Source organism: Ictalurus furcatus, chromosome 1, assembly GCF_023375685.1.
Source record: "Ictalurus furcatus strain D&B chromosome 1, Billie_1.0, whole genome shotgun sequence".
NCBI lineage: Eukaryota > Metazoa > Chordata > Actinopteri > Siluriformes > Ictaluridae > Ictalurus > Ictalurus furcatus.
The window spans coordinates 28118667-28138887 of NC_071255.1; the positions used below are offsets into that span (position 1 = coordinate 28118667).

Genomic DNA, 20221 nt, shown 5'->3' on the forward strand with positions numbered 1-20221 from the left:
TGTAACACCATCATGGTGTACTAACATCTGTGATTTGAAACACTGAGCTGGCAATATGTGCAATCTGAAACTAAACCACAGATCAGGGCCCTTTTCAAACACGTGTCCAGAGACAAGCAGGCACTCCTTCAACATGCCAGGGAGAGCTGTCGTGTTTGGGAAGTTGGACAAGTCCAGCCAGCCATCTTCTCTGTTATCGCGATGATTCAAATCGCGTTCACTTTGACCAACTTTTATGCGTGAACAAAAAAAAACCCCAGACACTCCTATTACACTACAAAACATATAACCGGAAGGCGTGAAACAATCCAGGAGAATATTCTTGCAGTAAAATCACAGCAGGGCAAAGCTTTGCTTGCATAACTCTACAGCCTTATCTTGTGGGCCGTGTCACTCATTGAGAAGTGTGCTAGCTTTAGCTGCAGCTCTTCTATACACACACACACACACACACGTCCCATCCAAAGTCACTAGCAAACACACTTAAACAAACAATTTCGACCACGAAACCGGCCAGAAAAGCATTACCGACGTCGAATAACCCGAGTTATTAGTGACACAGCGTGTTTATTTTTACACTCACCGTTTTCTACGCTGGTTTTTCCTCCCTTTTTGACAGTTCCTCGGGCGTCTGTAGTATCGTCAGCGTCGCGATAATCCGCCCTCCGCCTCAGCAGCACTACTCTCTCCCTGCTCTAACCACAACATACCCCGCCTCTCAAACAAATTCAACCAATCAGCTTCTAGACCTTCTGACTGACACGTTCATCGTCCAATCGCAATCGTAAAAAGGTGACTTTGACAGTCTTGAACGCCTATCTGAATTCAGAGCAAAAAGTATTACCCTACATTGGCTCCGTTTACATGCAACCAAATAATCTGATTGACGGCTCAATCGGTACGTTTACATGGACAACAATATTCCAATATTAACCCGATTAAGACAATACTCTCATTAAGAAACTAGCATGTAAACAGCGATTATTGATTACCTTGATCCGATTAAAGTCATACTCGAAGTAAATACAAATCGAATTAATCAATTTTTTTTTTTAAGTATTCCTGTTTTAGTCGCATTATCAGGGTGCATTAATGACTACATTTACATGGACAGCAATGATCTAATTATTGACCTTATTATGACTAAGACACAGTGTGTTTATATGGACGACAATTATCCAATATTAACCCGATTAAGACAATACTTTGATTAAGAAATTAGCATGTAAACAGCAATTTTTAATTACCTTAATCCAATTAAAGTCATACTCGAAGTAAACACAAATCGAATTAAGACAGGTGGAGTACTCCTGTTTTAGTCGCATTATCGGCGTGTATTACAGACATGTAAACACCTTAATCACACTATTTACATCATGTGAGAGTTTTCACCACATTTTGCGACAGGGCACGTACACACACGGCAGTGCTCAACCGTTTTACGGCAAACAGGAAAGCACGGCTGCGTCCCAAACCGTGTACTTGCCTACTATGGGCCTGTAGTAGGAGAAATACATGTATCTCGGCTACTATGTAGACGGTAAGTACGCGGTTTGGGACGCAGCCCACGGCTTCAAGCAGTTGTCTATTTGCATCTAGGAGCATCACAAATAATTAACCGCACTTGAAGCGTTCGTAAAAAAAATTAAATAAAAACACCCAAAACTGTACACGGTACCATAACGAAGACGAACTGTATGTCAATACATGAAATTCTGGAGGGACGTCGGACGACGTGGCGCGGTGACGTAATGACGTGTGCCGTTAATCGAACTATGTTCTATAACATGTAAAACGGAACATGACAGGAGTATTCTAAACCCGACTCATGTAAACACCTTAATCACAATACCGTGTTACTCAGAGTAAGGTCAATAATTAGATTACTGCTATCCATGTAAACGTAGTCAGTGTTGTGATTAAGGTGTTTACATGAGTTGCTTTTAGGATATTCCTTTCATGTTCCTGTTTTACATGTTATAGAACATAGATCGATTAACGGCACACGTCATTATGTCCCCACACCACGCCGTCTGACGTAAGCAGTTTCGGATGCAGCCATGCTCTCTTGTTTACCGTCAAACGGTTGAGCACTGCCGTGTGTGTACGTGTCCTGTCGCAAAATGCGGTGAAAACTCCCACACGATGTTAATAGTGTGATTAAGGGGAAAAAGAAAGTACACCCTCTTTCAAATCCATGTTTTTATTTATCAGGGCCTAAATATTAATTGTATGGTCCTCACGAATATCTATAAACAAACAAATAACCTCAGGTAACAATACAAAAACACAACAGATTTCAGTATGTAGTCTTTTTTTTCCAAAAGCAAACCAACATTCAGAAACTAGGTAGGAAAGAATAATCCATTAAGAGAGTAACTAGCAGCCAGGTGTTGTTAACAAAATGCACAAGATTAATGAATCATAGAGAAGGTGTGATTACCTCTATAAAAGCAAAACTTTGGGCAGATTGGCATTCTGGTGCACTCAGGTGTGTGCGAAGCAGTTGTTGCGTCTCATCAATCTGGGAAGGGTTATAAGGCTGTCTCCAAACAATTTGAAATTCACCATTCTACACTGAGAAGGACTGTTTACCAACGGAGAGCCTTCACTAAAGTTTCTCAGGAGTGGGCATCCTAGCAAATTCAGTCCAAGGTCAGACCATTTCATGCTCAGAGATATAAAGAAATACACGAGAGCTACATCATGGGATCTATACACCTCTAAAAAAATATACGATCACAGGAGGTGAGGTATTGTGTTATTTAAAGCAACGTGCAAATTAAGTGTTAATGTGAACTTGGTGTAGTCGGTACATCCTGTAAAGTACACGCTGCAACACTTTATAGAGTCAATGTGTCAGTGTGTATAAGGGAAAGCTAGACGGGGAAGTGGCTGTAGTTTATGTGTCTGAGTCTGGATGTGTTCTGGCCATGATGAGTGTGAAGAGCGAGCATGAGAGATGATGACACTGCTATACTATCTGCAGACTCCCCTGTAGTAGATGCCCTGCAGTGAGGAGACACTTGTCCCTGTGACACAGCATTACATTTTTACAAGTTCAATGTTTTTACTTTTTACAACATTGCTTTAATCAATAGCTGTTTATTTTAAGTCAGTAAATATATGAATGATGCCAAACTGCACAGCTATGCGAACAGAGGAACTGACTACCCAGGGCCCAGGTGTGGACAACAAATTTGCATTTGAACGACATGGGTAGCGAGACCACAAAGACTGCACCTGCACAGAGTCCAGAAATTCAGGGAACACATCTTTGTTTCAATATAGGCCAATAACAGCTTGTCATTTTATACACAAGACAACTGCATGCACCACATTTTGTTTATCCTTGTGAGACCCCACTGTTTCACATGGATAAACAAAATGTCCCAAATGCTTTATGTACTATATATATATATATATATATATATATATATATATATATATATATATTTGTAAAATCCCCATATTAGGACAGTTGTTTATTACTCTTTTCTTACATTTGGCAGACACCCTTATCCAGAGTGACTAGCATTTATACAACTGAGCAGTTGAGGGCTAAGGGCCTTGCTCAAGGGACCAACAGTGGCAGCTTGGCAATTTGAACTCATAACCTTTCAATCAGAAGGCAAATGTCTTTACCACTGTCCAAGACTAGACTTCTACATGTTTGATGACAATAATCAATATCCATAGTGTCCAGCTACTGAACAGAAATCCTGAGGAAATTCACAAGGCAGTCCATACAGGATTTCACTCAAGGTTTTTTTTTTTTTGTGAATGTTGCAAAAATGCTTGATTTTGCTCCAGCCTTTTTCAAAAATTTGCGATGCAACTTGCAAGTTGCAATTTGCGATGCAACTTATGAGTTTTTTTGTGTGCTTTTTTTTTTTGGAAAACTTCTTAAATATACGAAATTGCAATTGCACGAAATTGTTGTGCACAGTCTTTCACGGTGATGTTTGCTGATAAATGAGACCTTTTAGCTGTACTCATGTTCAATGCATGTGAATCGAGGAGGGCTTTCGCTGAATGCGTGTTGTGATGACATCAAATGACACGTCTTGGCCCAAATCTGAGGAAAATCTGTGGTAATTTGGAAAAATTACAAGCTCATCCAAATATTGTGGCGTTCACTTGATTTAGCATTGTCTGCCATTAATAAATTGCAAAATCCTGGAGGGACTGATAAGGCATACAGCTTTATCATTTGGGTCTCAGCATTTGGACCAGCTTTGCCTTTTTATTATTAATCAAAGTAAAAGTTTCAGTTTGTCTTACATAAGCACTCATAAGGAGTTTATAAATTACATACAAGATATGTCTATCTTAACTTTAATACTAAATGTTAATAAAATGAAGTGCAGGTGATTTGCTACACGTTTGCTTTACCTTTTCTGAAATCACCATTAAACAGTGCAAGTAGTTATATCATACACTTTCTGTCAAACTGCCAATCAGAGTAGTGTGTGCTGATTTATGACCCTTTGTGCTTCCCTGGCCGACATTACTGTAGGTAACCTAATTTATGACAAGGGGTGGCGGTAACCCTATCGACTGTATCAGTGGGTCAATCTGGCCCCAGTGTATCTGGGCTGTGGCGGAGGGGTGTGTGGGTGAGTAGCCCCCAACAAAGGTATTTATGTTAATGAGCCTAGTTCTTGAGCGAAATACGTCTGAAAAAGCGTACCCAGATAGCAAAATTTGTCTGGCCCACTTCTGGGCCAAATACTTGCTTTAGTTCTGGCCCAGTATATGCCTGGGTCCTCAGCCCAGATCTGGCCCACAGACTGTAGACTGAGCATAACTAATGGATGTGGCCCAGAACTAGCCCACACACTGTAAACAGATTTTGATGCACTATTGTGAATAGAAATGATATGTATCCTGGATTTGGCCCAGACATTATTAAATTTACCACATTAATGTTTTCATAATTAATTAATTCATTCAAAATGGCCATATTCAAATAAAGTGACAATAAAGCAGTTTAAATGAATGATATTTAATATTTATTTTTAAAATAATAAAACTGTATAAAAATATTTCACAGCCCATCAAATTAAAAAAATTACATTAAACATTAACTTAACAACGCAGAGACAATGACATAAATGAACAAACAAAAACATGAATTTAACATGTACCACAGATTATCAGTTAGAATGTAATGTAAATGAGCAGAATTCATATCAATGTATATCAAGGGCAAGCTACTGTTTGTCGCGCCTCTTCCGTCCTCCTCCACGGTCTGTAGCCAGCTGCAGCCGCCTTTTCATCACTGTCTCAATCTCAGCACTTGTTGCCCTTGATGTTAACGGGTTCTTTCGGACAGCATCTAATGAACATAAGTAGAAAAATCAAAAGGCATTAAATTCTGACAGAAATTACAGGATACACTGGCTACTAGGGCTGCAACTAACGATTATTTTCATAATTGATTAGTTGGCGGATTTTTTTTTTCTTCCGATTAATCGATTAATCGGATGGGGCTGGGCGAACTTTCAGCACCATTTTTTTTCCCGTTTATATAAAATTAAATCAACAAACTGAGTGTTACAAATATAAACTTCAGACTAAAACTTAACACAACTGTTTGTCTAATTATATAACACTGGAAAGAACCCATTACACACAGGCACACATCAGAATATACATTATTCATTTAGGACTGTAGTTTAATTCATGTCACACCCCTCTTCATCTCCCTCCACTGGCTTCCTGTAGCTTCCCGCATCAAATTCAAGGCCTTGATGCTCACCTACAAGACCTTGTCTGGAACAGCACCCTCCTACCTCAACTCTCTCCTGAAGGCCTACGTTCCCTCACGCAATCTGCGATCAATCAACGACCGACGCCTGGTAGTGCCTACTCAGCGTGGCTCAAGGTCCCTTTCAAGAACATTCAAACTAACTGTTCCTCAGTGGTGGAATGAACTTCCAAGAATCTCTCACCATCTTCAAAAAATAGCTAAAGGCCCACCTCTTCCGTGAACACCTAACCAACCCATAAAATAAATAAATAAATAACCAAGAAAATATGGCACTTACACCTCTACTCTGTGCACTTTGCTTCTTCTGGAACTCAATTAATGGATTTTGTGCGGTAGCACTACTTGTATTGTTCTCTGCTTGATATATTGCTTTGCTTGTATTTTCTCATTCATAAGTCGCTTTGGATTAAAGTGTCTGCTAAATGAATAAATGTAATTCAGTGCCATAAAATAAATACATTTATATTATATACTTTATATAATATATAAAGTATATATTGTATATATATTATATATATGATATATATGTAATATATACATAAAATATAATGAAAAGTGTCATTTCTTCAGTGTTGTCACATTAGAAGATATAATCAAATATTTATAAAAATGTGAGGGGTGTACTCACTTTTGTGAGATACTGTATGTGCTCACATCCTTACTGTGGTTTAAAAACACCTACTGAGATGTGAGATATTAAGTGCTGTTTCTCTTACCCAATTTACAAATATTTTTGCAGATAAAACAAGAAGCAATAAATTAACATTGCAAGATTAATAAAACAAGAAGGAATAAAGTAAAATTATTCATTATTATAAAAAAAATATTCATTTGCATTGTTATTCCTTGGGTTCTTGTATAAATATTTTAGTTTTTGAGAATATATAAGTATATAGGTAAATTTCGTCACGACAAACTTTTATGTTGACTTGAGAAACCAAGTCTGCTAGGGTGTTATGGGTGGTTGCTAGGGTAGTCTGGGTGGCACTAGACAGTGTTACAATACTTTTGGAGCTAGATCGTGTTCCAATACTTTTAGGTTTCAGGCCGTGTGCACTCAGGTGTCTGAGTTTTGACAGTTGGAGCCAGGTTCTCAACATTCCCTCAATGTAAGTGAACGGGAATTTTGGGGAAATTTCATCATCCGCAACGGGAATACTGGGGGTCCAATCAGTTTGGAAAAATAGAGCCTGACCAGTCTGATCAATCTGAAGGACTGTGCTGAGTTTCTTGGAAGTAGCTTGAAAGCTGAAGAAGCTATAACAGTCAGACATTTGTAATGCAAGTCAATGGAAATTTTGTCCACTTTGCGCTCCGTACCCAAAATTCTGATCACTTCGAAAAGATATAGCAACTTGAGTCAGAACAGGCTCAAGGTTTGAGCTGAGTTTGGTGGTTGTAGCTCGAAAGCCCTAGAAGGAGATATTGTTTAAATTTCTGCTAATAATAATAATAATAATAACAACAACAACACCACCACCACAGGTACATTTCCTGAAGAAAACGTGAGTGGTGCTTGTCGTGGCAAAATTCGGATCGGGTGCCAATACTTTTGAGAGCCGGACACGTAGGGCACCAATACTTTCGAGCGCCAATACTTTTTAAAGCTGGACAGATAGGGCACCAGTACTGGTAGAGCCGGCCGTGTAGTGCAGCAATACTTTTCAGAGCCAGCCGTGTATTTATACATGTATTTATATATAAATGATGTCTAATTTTGGCCTACACCAACTTACTGGCACTGACTTCAGGTGGCTGTAGAGCTCTTTTTCCACAGAAAGGTGTTTCTTGGAACCAAGATCTTCAAGGCTTGTGGAGCTGGTGAGGTAAAAAAAAAAAAAAATTAATGCCGATTTATTTGTAATAAAATCATTTTTAAAATGTGTATTGCAATTTTTTATTGTTTTTCCAGGTTAGGGCACCCGAGCCAGCTAGTTAAGGTTTTTAGGACATGATCTGTATCATTTTTTTCCAAATCCATGTTTGCGTTACATGTCTTGGATGTACGACCAATCAGTTTGCCTTGTAGCTTTTAAACACAACTATACACCAGCATGAATCAAAGTCTCGTTCAGCTGCATTTGTGAAATCCGTAGCCCAGCGACCCAAACATGCAGCTACCTTCCTTTACAACTATTATATACATTGTTCCCCGTCAACAATCGCAAAATACAGAAAATTCAAAAGAGTTCACAAACTTTCAAGTATCACACATACTGCTGACAAACTGATACATACTTACAGACAACTTCAGGAGTAGGGGTCTGATGAGTCCTTTGGCATCCGTGTAATAGAGTCTGTTCAGACTGTTGTGGGTTTGGACCTTAAAATATCACATCAAATATCACACTAATTTTGACAATATGAATTTTCCAAATCTTTTGAAACAATCCTAACATTGATTGACAGCTTCTATTGCCCAGTGTCATAGTGCCACAAAGACGTCTGGGATTTTCCAACTTGTGCACAAGCCACTATCCAATACATTCTCAATATCAAGAATAATACAACTGGGAATTTTTATGTGTCCTCTGTATTTGCGTTCTTGAGCAATGGACTTGAACTTCAGCAGTGTATGATGACATTGAAGGAGTCCACAAGAACACAAAGGTTACATTCACACTGCAATCCTTATTGCTCAATTCTGATTTTTAAAATGTGGCCAATATCAGATTTCAGCATGAAATGATCACGGTCTTAAACTGACCCGTATGCTCACAAAAAAAAAAAAAAGACAACAACAACAATAAAAAAACAACACGCCACCGCAGCACGCCGTCATATGGAAGTAAACATGGAGGCCACTGAAGTCTGCATTTACCAATTTGGGCCACATTCAGCTGCAGTGTGATACAGAACAACGCATATTGAGAAACAGCTAAGCAGTCTTTGAAGACCTTAATTAGCTGGGTCATGTGTGTTTAATTAGGGTTGGAGCTAAACTCTCCAAGACTGTGGACCTTGTTGGAGACCTCTGACCTATACCCGTTATTTCATATAGATTTTAGATGATACACTTACGTTCACATGTGAAATCCTCAGGCTGCCAGATGGCATGGTTACTGGTCAGCATTTCTGTAAAGGATATTGAAGTCCCCTCTGTGGGTCAATCAAGCTGACAGACTGGTGGAGGAGCAGGAATACCTGTGGAATCCTGCTGTAAAGCATCATCTTCCTCAAAGTCCATCAAAGAGGAGCTCAAAAGTCGAGTGCTTGGCCTTTAAAAGTATTTTTTAAATAAAGTCATTTGTGACACTTCAATGCACTTAGCAAATTATACAATGTTGAAGCCACTTTACTATGAGAAAGCAGGAAACATATTACAAAAAATGTTACACCTACATTTTGCGCCTGGCATTTTTTCGGCCTGGCTCTTCTGCATCTGACTGAAGGTCAGATCGAACCTCAGCCTCTCGAACCTTTCTCCTTCCTTTCTCATAGCTATCTGTTCAATGAAAAAAAACACACACACAAAAAAAACCCCAAAGATAAATCAAACTTAAATTGCTATAAACATTCCTAAGAATACACGGATCAGAGCAAGCCCTGAAGCAAGCCATAAGTCCAGCAGTTTTCGTATAACACCAAGACATACAAAGTGCATGTAATCATGTGGAAAGCATGATACCATTCCAATTCCTGCATCTTTTAAAACAGAAGCATCAGTATGATGGTCTTCATCAGACATGGTGATATAAGACTCATCAGTCCTATGTGGACTGTTGATCTCAGGAAAGGTCATTCTATGGTTGATGCACACACCAGATTGGATGCACTTGTCACAACCTGAATAACCAGTATGTGATTTAACTCTCTTTATAAAAGCTCTAGCTGGAGCATCACACAGGATAGATGTGACTTAGGAAAAATTGCTTCCCACTTATGGCAAATACCTTGCAGCTCTATGCAATGCAACAGTAGTGTTCCACACACAAATGACTCATGAACCGGTTCTTTTAATCACTAGTTGAAAACGACGTATTGAATTTACACAAACGTCAAATAACAAATACAAAATTCTACTTTCTCATGAATATGGTATAGTGCAGTGCATAATCAGCAGTTTTTCTCATAAAGACAAGATATTTAAATTTAATGAAACCCACACATCAAGCTGTTTTCTGACAGAACATTAAATTAGCATTAGCTCCAAGTTCCAGAAAGTTCTAGCCAGACATGGGGGGGGAATCAGAATAAAGAGAAAGCAGCCTGACACCGAAGCAGTTAATGACACTTCATTAGCATGGATGGGTATGGATGCTAATGACTTGAGGAACTGCGGCTGCTTTATCATTTCTGCCAGAGGATTGTTAGCTATACTGAGGTACAAATAAAAATCAATAAAAAAATTCAAATCAATAAAAAAAATCAAAAATAAATCAGTTACTACTGCATGAATGAATACACAATTTGGGCAGCATTCACATCCTCCTGCCTCTTATACGTATCATTAACATAACTAAATTAGCTAGCTAGCTGCTAGTACACCATCTGATGTTATGTTCTCGTCGCCATCACACATACCATTATAAAGATTTTTTTTTAATTAAACATCAAACAATACAGTAGACTGAAGTTATAAATTTAAGTTAATTACCTTCTTCAGCTGAATGAAAACGCAGACTGACCGCAGCCAGAGGATGCTAACTTATTTAACCGCCATTTTTTTTTTTTCTTTTTCTTTTACTCCAGGCGGCCGAGCTCCTTAATTCTAGCTGTGGCCCGACTGTGACGTAACACACTCGGCCGAAAGTAGATACACACCGCTACATCGAGTACGGGCCTGCCGAAAGTACACCAGCTTTCAGTCGACATTGGCACACATAAAAACCGTTTGTCAGCCAGAAGTGGTGTGAGCAGTCGGCAGTGCTCTAGGCCATTACCTTTTCACCGATACCGGCGGGTTTCTACCGGAATCGGCCCAAATGTGCTTGCTATCTGGGTAGTTGGACAAATAAGAACCTTCACAAATATTGAAAAAATGTCATTGAGCCATTTGGAGTCGAAAGAGTCGGCTCATATTGGTGAGCTGAGTTGAGTCTGATCTGATTCACAAAAACGAGTCAGAATTCCCGTCACTACAGAAACTGAACGCATTTTTGGTGACCAATCAAAGTCCGTGATACAACACGCTTAGGAGTGTGAGGACGAGTGTGTTTGAGGTCACGGTTTGTGTTTAGAAACGCTTCTCAAAATGAGGGAAATCGTTCACCTGCAAGCTGGTCAGTGTGGGAATCAAATCGGTGCAAAAGTAAGTTTAAAACATGAATATTATTACAATTCTTACCGTTTAGTTTTATTAGTTGGTTAACTTCAGGGAAAAAATTGGCCGTTGGAAATGTCTGGGTTACTTAGCAACAAGAATATTAGCAGCAGTTGTTGATGAGTTAGCTATTTAAGCTATTTTTCTCTTGTTTAACTGAACGTTAACTACGACGTGGCTGATTTATTTCAGGGTTAAAGTCGAAAATAGCTTCTTTTTTGGTTTGTTTGTTTTTTATTTGAAATTGCTGCTGATGACTTGACTGCGCGCGCTGCTCGAGCTAGTTTGCTAACGTTACTAACATGCTGTAGTAACTACTGACTATAATAACGGTCTGGTTTTGTAATTTGATGCTGTTGTAGTTTTGGGAGGTGATCAGTGATGAACACGGAATCGACCCGACCGGTACCTACTACGGTGACAGCGACCTGCAGCTGGAGCGGATTAACGTGTATTACAACGAAGCCACTGGTAAACCCGGCTATTCATAGCTTCACCTTTTGTCCAAATAAGCTTACGGTTTAATTACTCACCTTAAATGCTTAACTGGCCGTAGTGAAAGTGTGTCCTGTGGTGAAACAGGTGGAAAGTATGTTCCCCGGGCTGTACTGGTGGACTTGGAGCCAGGGACCATGGACTCTGTAAGATCTGGTCCTTTTGGACAAGTGTTTAGACCAGACAACTTCGTGTTTGGTAGGTGACATTTATATTTCATTTTAGTTTTAATGATTGTTTTAGATATGTAGGTCACAACCAATGTATACAACATATATTTCTTAAGGTGTATCTAGAAAGTTCCAAAAATGCATTCAAAGATCTGGGTATTTTCTTTTGGATAGTAATGCATGTATTAAGCACACATTTTTATATAGATCACTTTAATTGTTTAAAATGGCATGTTTGTGGTGCCTTTATATTGTAATTTAGCCGTATTGTCCTGCTTTTCACAGGTCAGAGTGGGGCTGGAAACAACTGGGCCAAAGGCCATTATACTGAAGGTGCTGAGCTGGTGGACTCGGTGCTGGATGTTGTGCGTAAGGAGGCTGAGAGCTGTGACTGCTTACAGGGCTTCCAGCTCACTCACTCCTTGGGTGGGGGCACCGGGTCGGGCATGGGCACGCTGCTCATCAGCAAGATCCGTGAGGAGTATCCCGACCGCATCATGAGCACGTTCAGTGTTGTGCCATCTCCTAAAGTCTCAGACACTGTGGTGGAGCCCTACAACGCCACTCTGTCTGTGCACCAACTGGTGGAGAATACTGATGCGACGTACTGCCTTGACAATGAGGCACTTTATGACATCTGTTTCCGCACTTTAAAGCTCACAACTCCCACTTATGGCGATCTCAACCATCTTGTTTCTGCCACCATGAGTGGTGTAACCACCTGCCTCCGTTTTCCTGGGCAGCTCAACGCTGACCTGCGAAAACTGGCTGTCAATATGGTGCCCTTCCCTCGTCTGCACTTTTTCATACCTGGTTTTGCCCCACTCACCAGCAGGGGGAGCCAGCAGTACCGTGCGCTCACCGTGCCTGAACTAACACAACAGATGTTTGATGCCAAGAATATGATGGCGGCGTGTGATCCACGCCATGGCCGCTACCTGACTGTGGCTGCTATCTTCCGGGGCCGCATGTCTATGAAAGAGGTGGATGAGCAGATGCTCAATGTGCAAAACAAAAACAGCAGCTATTTTGTGGAATGGATCCCCAACAATGTCAAAACAGCTGTATGTGACATCCCACCAAGAGGGCTTAAGATGGCTGCCACCTTCATTGGCAACAGCACAGCCATCCAGGAGCTGTTCAAGCGCATCTCGGAGCAGTTCACAGCCATGTTCAGGAGAAAGGCCTTCCTGCATTGGTACACAGGAGAAGGAATGGATGAGATGGAGTTCACTGAGGCAGAGAGCAACATGAATGACCTTGTGTCTGAGTACCAGCAGTACCAGGATGCCACAGCTGAAGAGGAGGGCGAGTTTGATGAAGAGGAAGAGGAATTGGCATAAAGATGTGTTAATCTTTCACATGTTAATATTTTCACAATTTCTATGTCTTTCTGTTCCTTGAAATCGATGTAAAGTTCAGTTAATAACTCCACCTTTGTACTTTCAAACTTTCTAATAAATGTTTAACTTGGGCAGCTTGGCTCATTCTTTGCTCATTTTTAACTAAATCATTCAGCAATTTGGAGTCTAATGTCCTTTTAGTTCTCTTGTAGTTGCACAGAATTATGAATATTATATTTACATTTTTTGCCTCGACTAAATTCTTAACCCCAGATATGATTTTTACATAAAGCAAAAATATTCCAATAAAATTTTGTTGTGAAATTGGGCTTTAAACCAAAATGAGATCAAGGGTGGTGATTTCTTGTACTGCTTAATTAAACAAACCTGTGGGGGGTGGTTGGGGGGGATCTATGTGAGTACAGCAAGAAGATTCATCAGTTATACATAATCTTTATTTCCCATAGTTTTATATAAATGTGAAGTCAGGTGCTGCCATAGTGTGTAGAGAAATTAAGTTCAATTTTTATTTATTTAGGTTGACCTTGATATTGTTAAATGAAAATGCTCACTTTATTATGAATAATGATTACCCTGACCCTGTGTAGGATAAACAATTTGGAAAATGGATGTATAATTATTACTTGTAATGAGTCTATGTGTTAGACTTAATATATAGCAATAATACAATGATAAACTTTTTTTTTTTTAATTAATTCAAATAATAGAAATGTTTAAACACTTTGTGGGTGGGGGGCAGGCTGGGTGGAAGAACATACCACCATTAAATGTAGCCTACAAATTGTAAAAACAGGAATAAAACACAAATCGATGAATTTCTTGTCAAAAATCCTCTGTAGCGTTTCAGGGCCACATGTCTTACAACAGATTGGCTATACCTAAACACACACATTACAGTACTAACTAGTATTTTAAAATGGCATGTAACCTATAGCAGTGGTTTTCAAAGTGGGGGGCGCCAGGGGGCCTCAACAATTTGGTGTGAAAAATAAATTCTCACTCTCAGACAACGACACACACACACACCCACAATCAATTCCTAATGTAAAGATGTAAGATGTAATTATTAATTTAAAAAAGGGGGATATATTCAGAAGTCTATTTTTAATGTGTTTTAAAGACATCTTGCAAAAGGGGGGCCTCGGTCAAATGTTAATGCCATTTGAGGAGCCCTGCCCTGGAAAAGTTTGGGAACCCCTGACCTATAGCATAATATTTCAGAATTGTTTAGGAAGTTAGTAGGCACATTAGGTGTATTTCTCCAGCAGATGGGGTTATTGTTTTAATCTTGTACTTCTACCTGAGCATTTTTATAGGGTCTAAAAATTTGAATGGGTCATTTATCCCAGACATGTAGAGGTTGGGGGTCTAGGGGATCAACTGATATGGAATAAGAGTATCTGATCAAAATATGTTGGTGAAAATGTACAGTACTGTGCAAAAGTCTAGGGCACCCTTTTTTTTAGTACAAACTTTGTTACAGATTTTTATTTTATGACTTCTACATTATTGAGTCAGTACAAAAACATTTTAGATTTCAAAACATGAAATTAAATGAAATGTTAAGGAAAAGTGTTTGTATGTCAGTAAAGAAAGCAGCATATTATGTAAGAGACACTACTGTCCCACCTGCCGTACAATACTGATAATGCTCTTACACTTAAGAGGGCTGAATGGCAGACCTTGTTAAATAATATTATTATGTTGCTTCCTTATAATGTCTTATATTTTATAAATATATTCTTATATATCTGATATTACTTTTTACCTTTTCTTATACGTTGACATGGGAGAAGACGTGCAATGGGCAATACTGGTGTGAAGGTGAGCCTGCACAAGGATATGTCTGTAACTGTAAGTGACTAGTCAACTTAATCATAAGGTGTCATAAGTTTCTGCTACTCTATGGATCATGCTGAAGTTTGAACAAAATGGTTTGACTTAATATCTGCAGCAGTAGTGTACAAGTCATTTCTTCCTAATTTGTTTATTAACTTTTATTTTATTTATTTGCCAGATTCAGATGCTCCTAAACAAATCATTATAAAGTATGAGTTTGTAACTTACCAACAAAGACTGTACTATCTTTTCTAATATAATGCATTTAATATGGAAAAATATTTTCACTGAAATATTTCAGAGAATTTTTTTTACACTAGTTTACACTAAATGTCTAATATTCTGTTCTGTTGGAAATATGCCTTAACTGTTAAATTATTTTGGAACCTTTAAAAATTACTCGCCTGTTTCTATACCTTTGGCTTATAGTGTATATGGCTGCTCACTGTCATAAACCCATACGAGGAAATAAAAAGTAATAATTTTGACTCCAGATAAGGAGAGGGTAAAGACATACTGGTGATCTGATCTATATTATATATATGTACTTTAGATAATGCCTCTCTGAGGGCCATGTTGGAATGTTCCCAAGTCGAAGTACTGTAGAACTTCTAAGCATTAGATCACCTCAATTACTCTTGTATACTCTTTCCATGCCATTGTACTCTTTGCCTGACAATGCCATACACATTGGGGTCTAATTCTAAAATCACCAGATACCAAATGTACAACAGTTTTGTCTTGTTGCCATCACAAAATACAAATGTTTAAACCGTAAATAATGTAGTCACAGAGGGTATGTACATTTTTCACACTACATCAATGGTGGGGATCCTTATAGACTGCCGAACAGAAATGTACTCAGTGTCTCCACCGATTTACTTCACTTTGGAGTACAGCCATTTTTCTTTTTTTACCATTATGGACGGAACACCTGTTTCTTTTAAAACATCATCTTTAAATGTTTTTCTACCTCCTAAAGAACCCTCTGACTTAAGAGAGGATCTTTGGAGTTGTTGACGCCCTGCTCAGGGTTAAACAACAACGTCTTTACAATATCTTCATGAAGAACTTGTCAAACTAACATCTTGGGTTTTTTTATTTCTTGGAGCAAAAGTCAGAGCCTCTCTCATTTCAACAGGTCCTCTTGTTGGTGAATACACGGCATTCTTCTAGGGCTCTCGAAGCAGCCATTGTAACAGATAGTTGCAGAGTTTCTTCTGTGTTTTAACTACAGCGTGTTAACCATTATTTAAGCACTGAGATGCATGACTCTCTCCTTAATTCGTTAATATACACATTTGTAAGCATTCTAGTCAGCAAAAACCCCCAGAAATCACATTTCTCTGTCTCACACAGACAGACAACTGACAGGAAAGATCACACATTCATGTCAGACAGTGTTACCAGAGGTCATAAATTTACATGACTTGACTGTCAGCCAGTGGGGACATGGGATGTCAAAGCATAGACAAAAGCTTATGTATTTAGCAACAGTTCTGTGTAAGTATCCTCGTTGGTGAACCATTTTCCGAAAACGTTTATATTTTAAACAAAATGCACGATTCTTTTAAAAACCATGTTTTAAAAAAGTTTTTTTTTTTCCCTTTTTTTTAACGCTTAAAGTACCTTGTTTGGAAAGTAGGTTATGTAATAAATATTTTTCATTTTCTTCAGACATATTGTCACTTCAGTCTCCACAATGAATAACACCGATGGTTTTGGTCTTTATTTCAGTATATATAAAGAGAACAATGTCATCACACAGCCTTGAAGGACTGTAGAAATGTTTCATACATCACAGTGTTTTTCTCAACAACGTAGGCAATAAATGCTATCTGTTCATTTCTTGACAGAAGGAATACACAAATCAGCTACACACTTAAAATGTTCACAATTCTAACCGATACCACCAAAAGTACACGATACTCGATACCAAAGTCGATACCACGGTGTGGTATAAAAATAAAATAAAAATAAATAAATTAAAAACTCTCCTGGAGGAGGAGGGGGGGGGGCATATTTTAGTTATCAAACACTGTCTGACAATGAGTGGAGGTGCACTCCTAAACGCGCGCACTACCACTGAACACCTCACCTGCACACGAAACGTAAGCTCAACAACCCTGCAGAAGAACTTAATTTCTGCCAGACTAGAAATGAGTGTGACAAAATTAGCTTTGTAACGATCCTTAACATCATCAGATATTTGAATCCTGAGATATGTAATGCTATGATTATGGGGCGGCTGTGGTTCAGGTGATAGAGCGGGTTGTCCACTAATCGTAGGGTTGGCGGTTCGATTCCCGGCCCACGTGACTCCACATACCAAAGTGTCCTTGGGCAAGACACTGAACCCCAAGTTGCTCCCGATGGCAAGTTAGCACCTTGCATGGCAGCTCTGCTACCATTGGTGTGTGAGTGTGTGTGAATAGGTGAATGAGACACAGTGTAAAGCGCTTTGGATAAAAACGCTATATAAGTGCAGACCATTTACCATTTATGATTAGCAAATGTCAGTGGCAGGTTACATAAACTATGCACATGCTGCTTAATGTAAATGAAGTACCTCACTCATTAAAATTCAGTTGGATATGAAATAAATAAATCAAGTGAGGCAAAATCAGCTGGAACAAATACTGAGAGATAAGAAATATATGAAATATACTGTATAAGAGTTGATCATTCACCAAAGAGAGACCTTACATCTTGCTGGTTTCCTAGATGATTCACATTGGACTTTATTGATTATGCTGGACTAATGGTTTTCAGAATCAAGGCTGCTGATAGACACCTTCTCAAAATTATACACTGATGATCTCAAGATTATACACTGATGATCTCAATATTATACACTGATGAAATTTTTTGATTAGAGCAAAATGGTCAAATAAGATTGTATATATAAGTAGTGTGGTTTTTCACCAATAGTGATGGAATATCTCCATCTGGTGGCTATAGTGTTGTCCCTGCTGCCTCCATGCTGATAGTATTTAATGTTTATTATAATTCCACGATCATCAAATGGCGGTCCCCCGGCGAGTTTCTTGCCCCGGTGCAACCTTAAACACATTTTTATAGATAATTAAAATGATGCAAAATCTGTAAAGAAAGGACAAAGTACTGAATACTGTGTACCATCAAAACCTACTTAAATTTATACAACAGTTAGTTCCAGTCCACTAATAAACAGACAACAATAAAGAGACAAAATTTATTTGTAATACATTCATTCCCTCAGAGGCTATACTATTTACCCTAATAATGCATTTTCTCTCTGTTACTTCCGATTCATTTGATTATAGTTACATTTATGCATACCTATTAATAAATATAAATAAATAAATAAATAAATAAATACTGGCTGCAGTGACTTTCACCAGCAATTTCTGACTGGGACCTACATTACAGCTGTTTCTATGTGTTGACTGTTTGTTTTTATAAAACCTTATTTTAATGCAAATAAACCACTAGATTTGGTTTACTTGAGCAAGGAAGTCCTGCTTAGATTCAGTTGTTTAATTTAACCACCATGCACAATTAGTGTCACTGACTGGAACATCTCAAATTTACTAGCTAATTAAATCTTTACTCTGCAGCTTTCCCGTCATATTCATTGAGTATGATATTTATACTTGAATACCATCTCATGGGAGCACATAGTGTTCCTATATTATGTTTAAAACATTCCTATTACTAATGCTATGTCGCGACGGACCGACAGCCGGCGCGCAGGAGAAGAAAATCACTCCTTCCCCAACTGCCGCACCGGCACGAAGCGGACAGCCTCGGGCCAAACACGCCATCAGCCGGAAGGACCATCACGATGGGGCGGGACCGTTGACGCTACACCGGCCGGCGATTGGGGAATTCGTCGGGAAGATTCCACCACTCAGGCGACGAAGGAGGAGGATAAAAGGACGCGCTTCCGGCTGTACGAGAGAGAAGGAAACGACGGCGAAGAGACAGACTCCATGCGAGCTCTTCAGCGGCATACAGGCGCGCTAACATTGAGCACGACGGCAAGATTGACTCACTCCGACCGCTAATCTCTCTCTCTCTCTCTCTCTCTCTCTCTCTCTTTCCCCTTCTCTCTCCGAAGGTGCGAGCGTGGACGAGACCGCCGGCTGGTGAGAACGCACGCACCGGTGGATGACGGCACGGGAGACCCACACCCTCGTCTCAGGAACCCCGACACGCCCCCGAGAAGGTCACACGACAGCCACACCCCCACGACACCCCCACCACTCACACACCCCCGCCCCCTCACGACGGACAGCTCACACTAAGATAAATAAAACCACCCATTGTGACTGCAATCTGTCTCTTGTGGGTCTGTGCTCTGCCCTTCCCCCGAGCTAACTCCCTACACTGGTGGAGGATGCGGGCACTAGAGTACAGACTCGCCTACAAATAAGCACAAAAAAAAAAGAAGAAGAAAAAAAAAAAAGAAGAAGAAAAAAAAAAACCCTGAGAGAGAGGGAAAAAAATAAAACAAGGGGAAAAGCAACCCATGGATCCCACACTGCAACACCTGCTGGAGACCAGCATCCAGCAGCAAGCTGTGACACAACAGCTCGCCGAGAGCCTCAGGTCGCAACCCAGGCGCTGATTGGCCTGAGGACTGAGACCCCCGCAGCCTCCGTGCCCCTCCCCGACCCGGCCCGTGAGATCCGCCGCCTGCTGCCCCCCCTAGGCCCCGAAGAAGATCTTGAGGCGTACTTCGAGGCCTTCGAGGGTATTGCCCGCCGGGAGGGATGGGATCGTGACGACTGGCCTCGCGCCCTCGGCCCACTGCTCACGGGAGAGGCACGGACGGCCTACTGTGCCCTTGAGCCAGAGGAAGCTGCCGACTACACGGCAATGAAGGAGGGAGTCCTGGCATGGTGTGGGCGAACCCCCTACCAGGCGGCGACAGAGTTCCATCGTTGGGCTTATCGACCGGGGGCCCGGCCACGCGGCCAGCTAAACACCCTCATCCGGATAACCAAAAGGTGGCTCCGGCCGGATCAGCATACCGCTGCGGAGGTGGCGGAAAAAGTGGCTGTCGACCATTTTCTGAGGGCATTAACCCGGACAGAACGTCAGGCCGTGGGGGCGCACGCACCGACTACGCCCCAGGAGCTCCTAACAGCCCTGGAGCGAACCATGGCCACCCTGGAGCTCGGCCGAGATGAGCAGCAGCCCCGCGACCGGCCCCTTGGGGCCCCTGGCCCCCGGGCCGACCGCCCGTCCCGCCCCCGCACCTGGAGGACTCTCCAGAGGTCGCCCGTAGGTGGAACCCCCCTGGACGAGCCCATGCCTACGGAGCCGG

At 40.4% G+C, this 20221-nt stretch overlaps 2 protein-coding genes and 1 long non-coding RNA gene across 11 annotated transcripts in view; 1 reads left to right on the top strand and 2 right to left on the bottom strand.

Annotated features, from left to right (window-relative positions):
* The window catches only part of LOC128614106 (microtubule-associated protein 4), a 91335-nt gene extending 90636 nt beyond the window's left edge, over nucleotides 1-699 (bottom strand). For 6 of the 8 annotated variants that reach the window (XM_053635429.1, XM_053635424.1, XM_053635443.1 and 3 more), the window contains exon 1: nucleotides 584-699. The gene's annotated coding sequence lies outside the window, so the exon portion shown is untranslated. The remainder of the gene's footprint in view (nucleotides 1-583) is intronic. The other 2 variants (XM_053635459.1, XM_053635409.1) reach the window with 2 other exon arrangements.
* A 4302-nt stretch (nucleotides 700-5001) lies between these two features.
* On the bottom strand, nucleotides 5002-10856 carry LOC128614159 (uncharacterized). 2 transcript variants are annotated; one of them, XR_008387002.1, is made up of 6 exons: nucleotides 10374-10856; nucleotides 9119-9221; nucleotides 8798-8994; nucleotides 8015-8099; nucleotides 7513-7594; nucleotides 5002-5341 (listed from the first exon to the last, which is right to left on the bottom strand). It is a non-coding gene; the product is annotated as an uncharacterized LOC128614159 (long non-coding RNA). The 2 variants fall into 2 exon arrangements; XR_008387001.1 differs by having other exon boundaries at nucleotides 8019-8099; nucleotides 10374-10853.
* A 2-nt stretch (nucleotides 10857-10858) lies between these two features.
* On the top strand, nucleotides 10859-13178 carry LOC128614152 (tubulin beta chain-like). Its single transcript, XM_053635471.1, has 4 exons — nucleotides 10859-11027; nucleotides 11402-11510; nucleotides 11622-11732; nucleotides 11990-13178. Exons 1-4 carry the CDS (start codon nucleotides 10971-10973, stop codon nucleotides 13045-13047), a joined length of 1335 nt encoding a protein of 444 aa, XP_053491446.1. The 5' UTR covers nucleotides 10859-10970; the 3' UTR covers nucleotides 13048-13178.
* Nucleotides 13179-20221: the final 7043 nt, after the last annotated feature.

Excerpts from the sequence above, each read along its gene's own strand:
- LOC128614152 (XM_053635471.1), top strand. The coding sequence starts at position 10,971 with ATGAGGGAAATCGTTCACCTGCAAGCTGGTCAGTGTGGGAATCAAATC. Across the intron at positions 11,028-11,401 it reads GGAATCAAATCGGTGCAAAA|TTTTGGGAGGTGATCAGTGA; the intron begins GTAAGTTTAAAA and ends ATGCTGTTGTAG. Across the intron at positions 11,733-11,989 it reads ACCAGACAACTTCGTGTTTG|GTCAGAGTGGGGCTGGAAAC; the intron begins GTAGGTGACATT and ends TGCTTTTCACAG.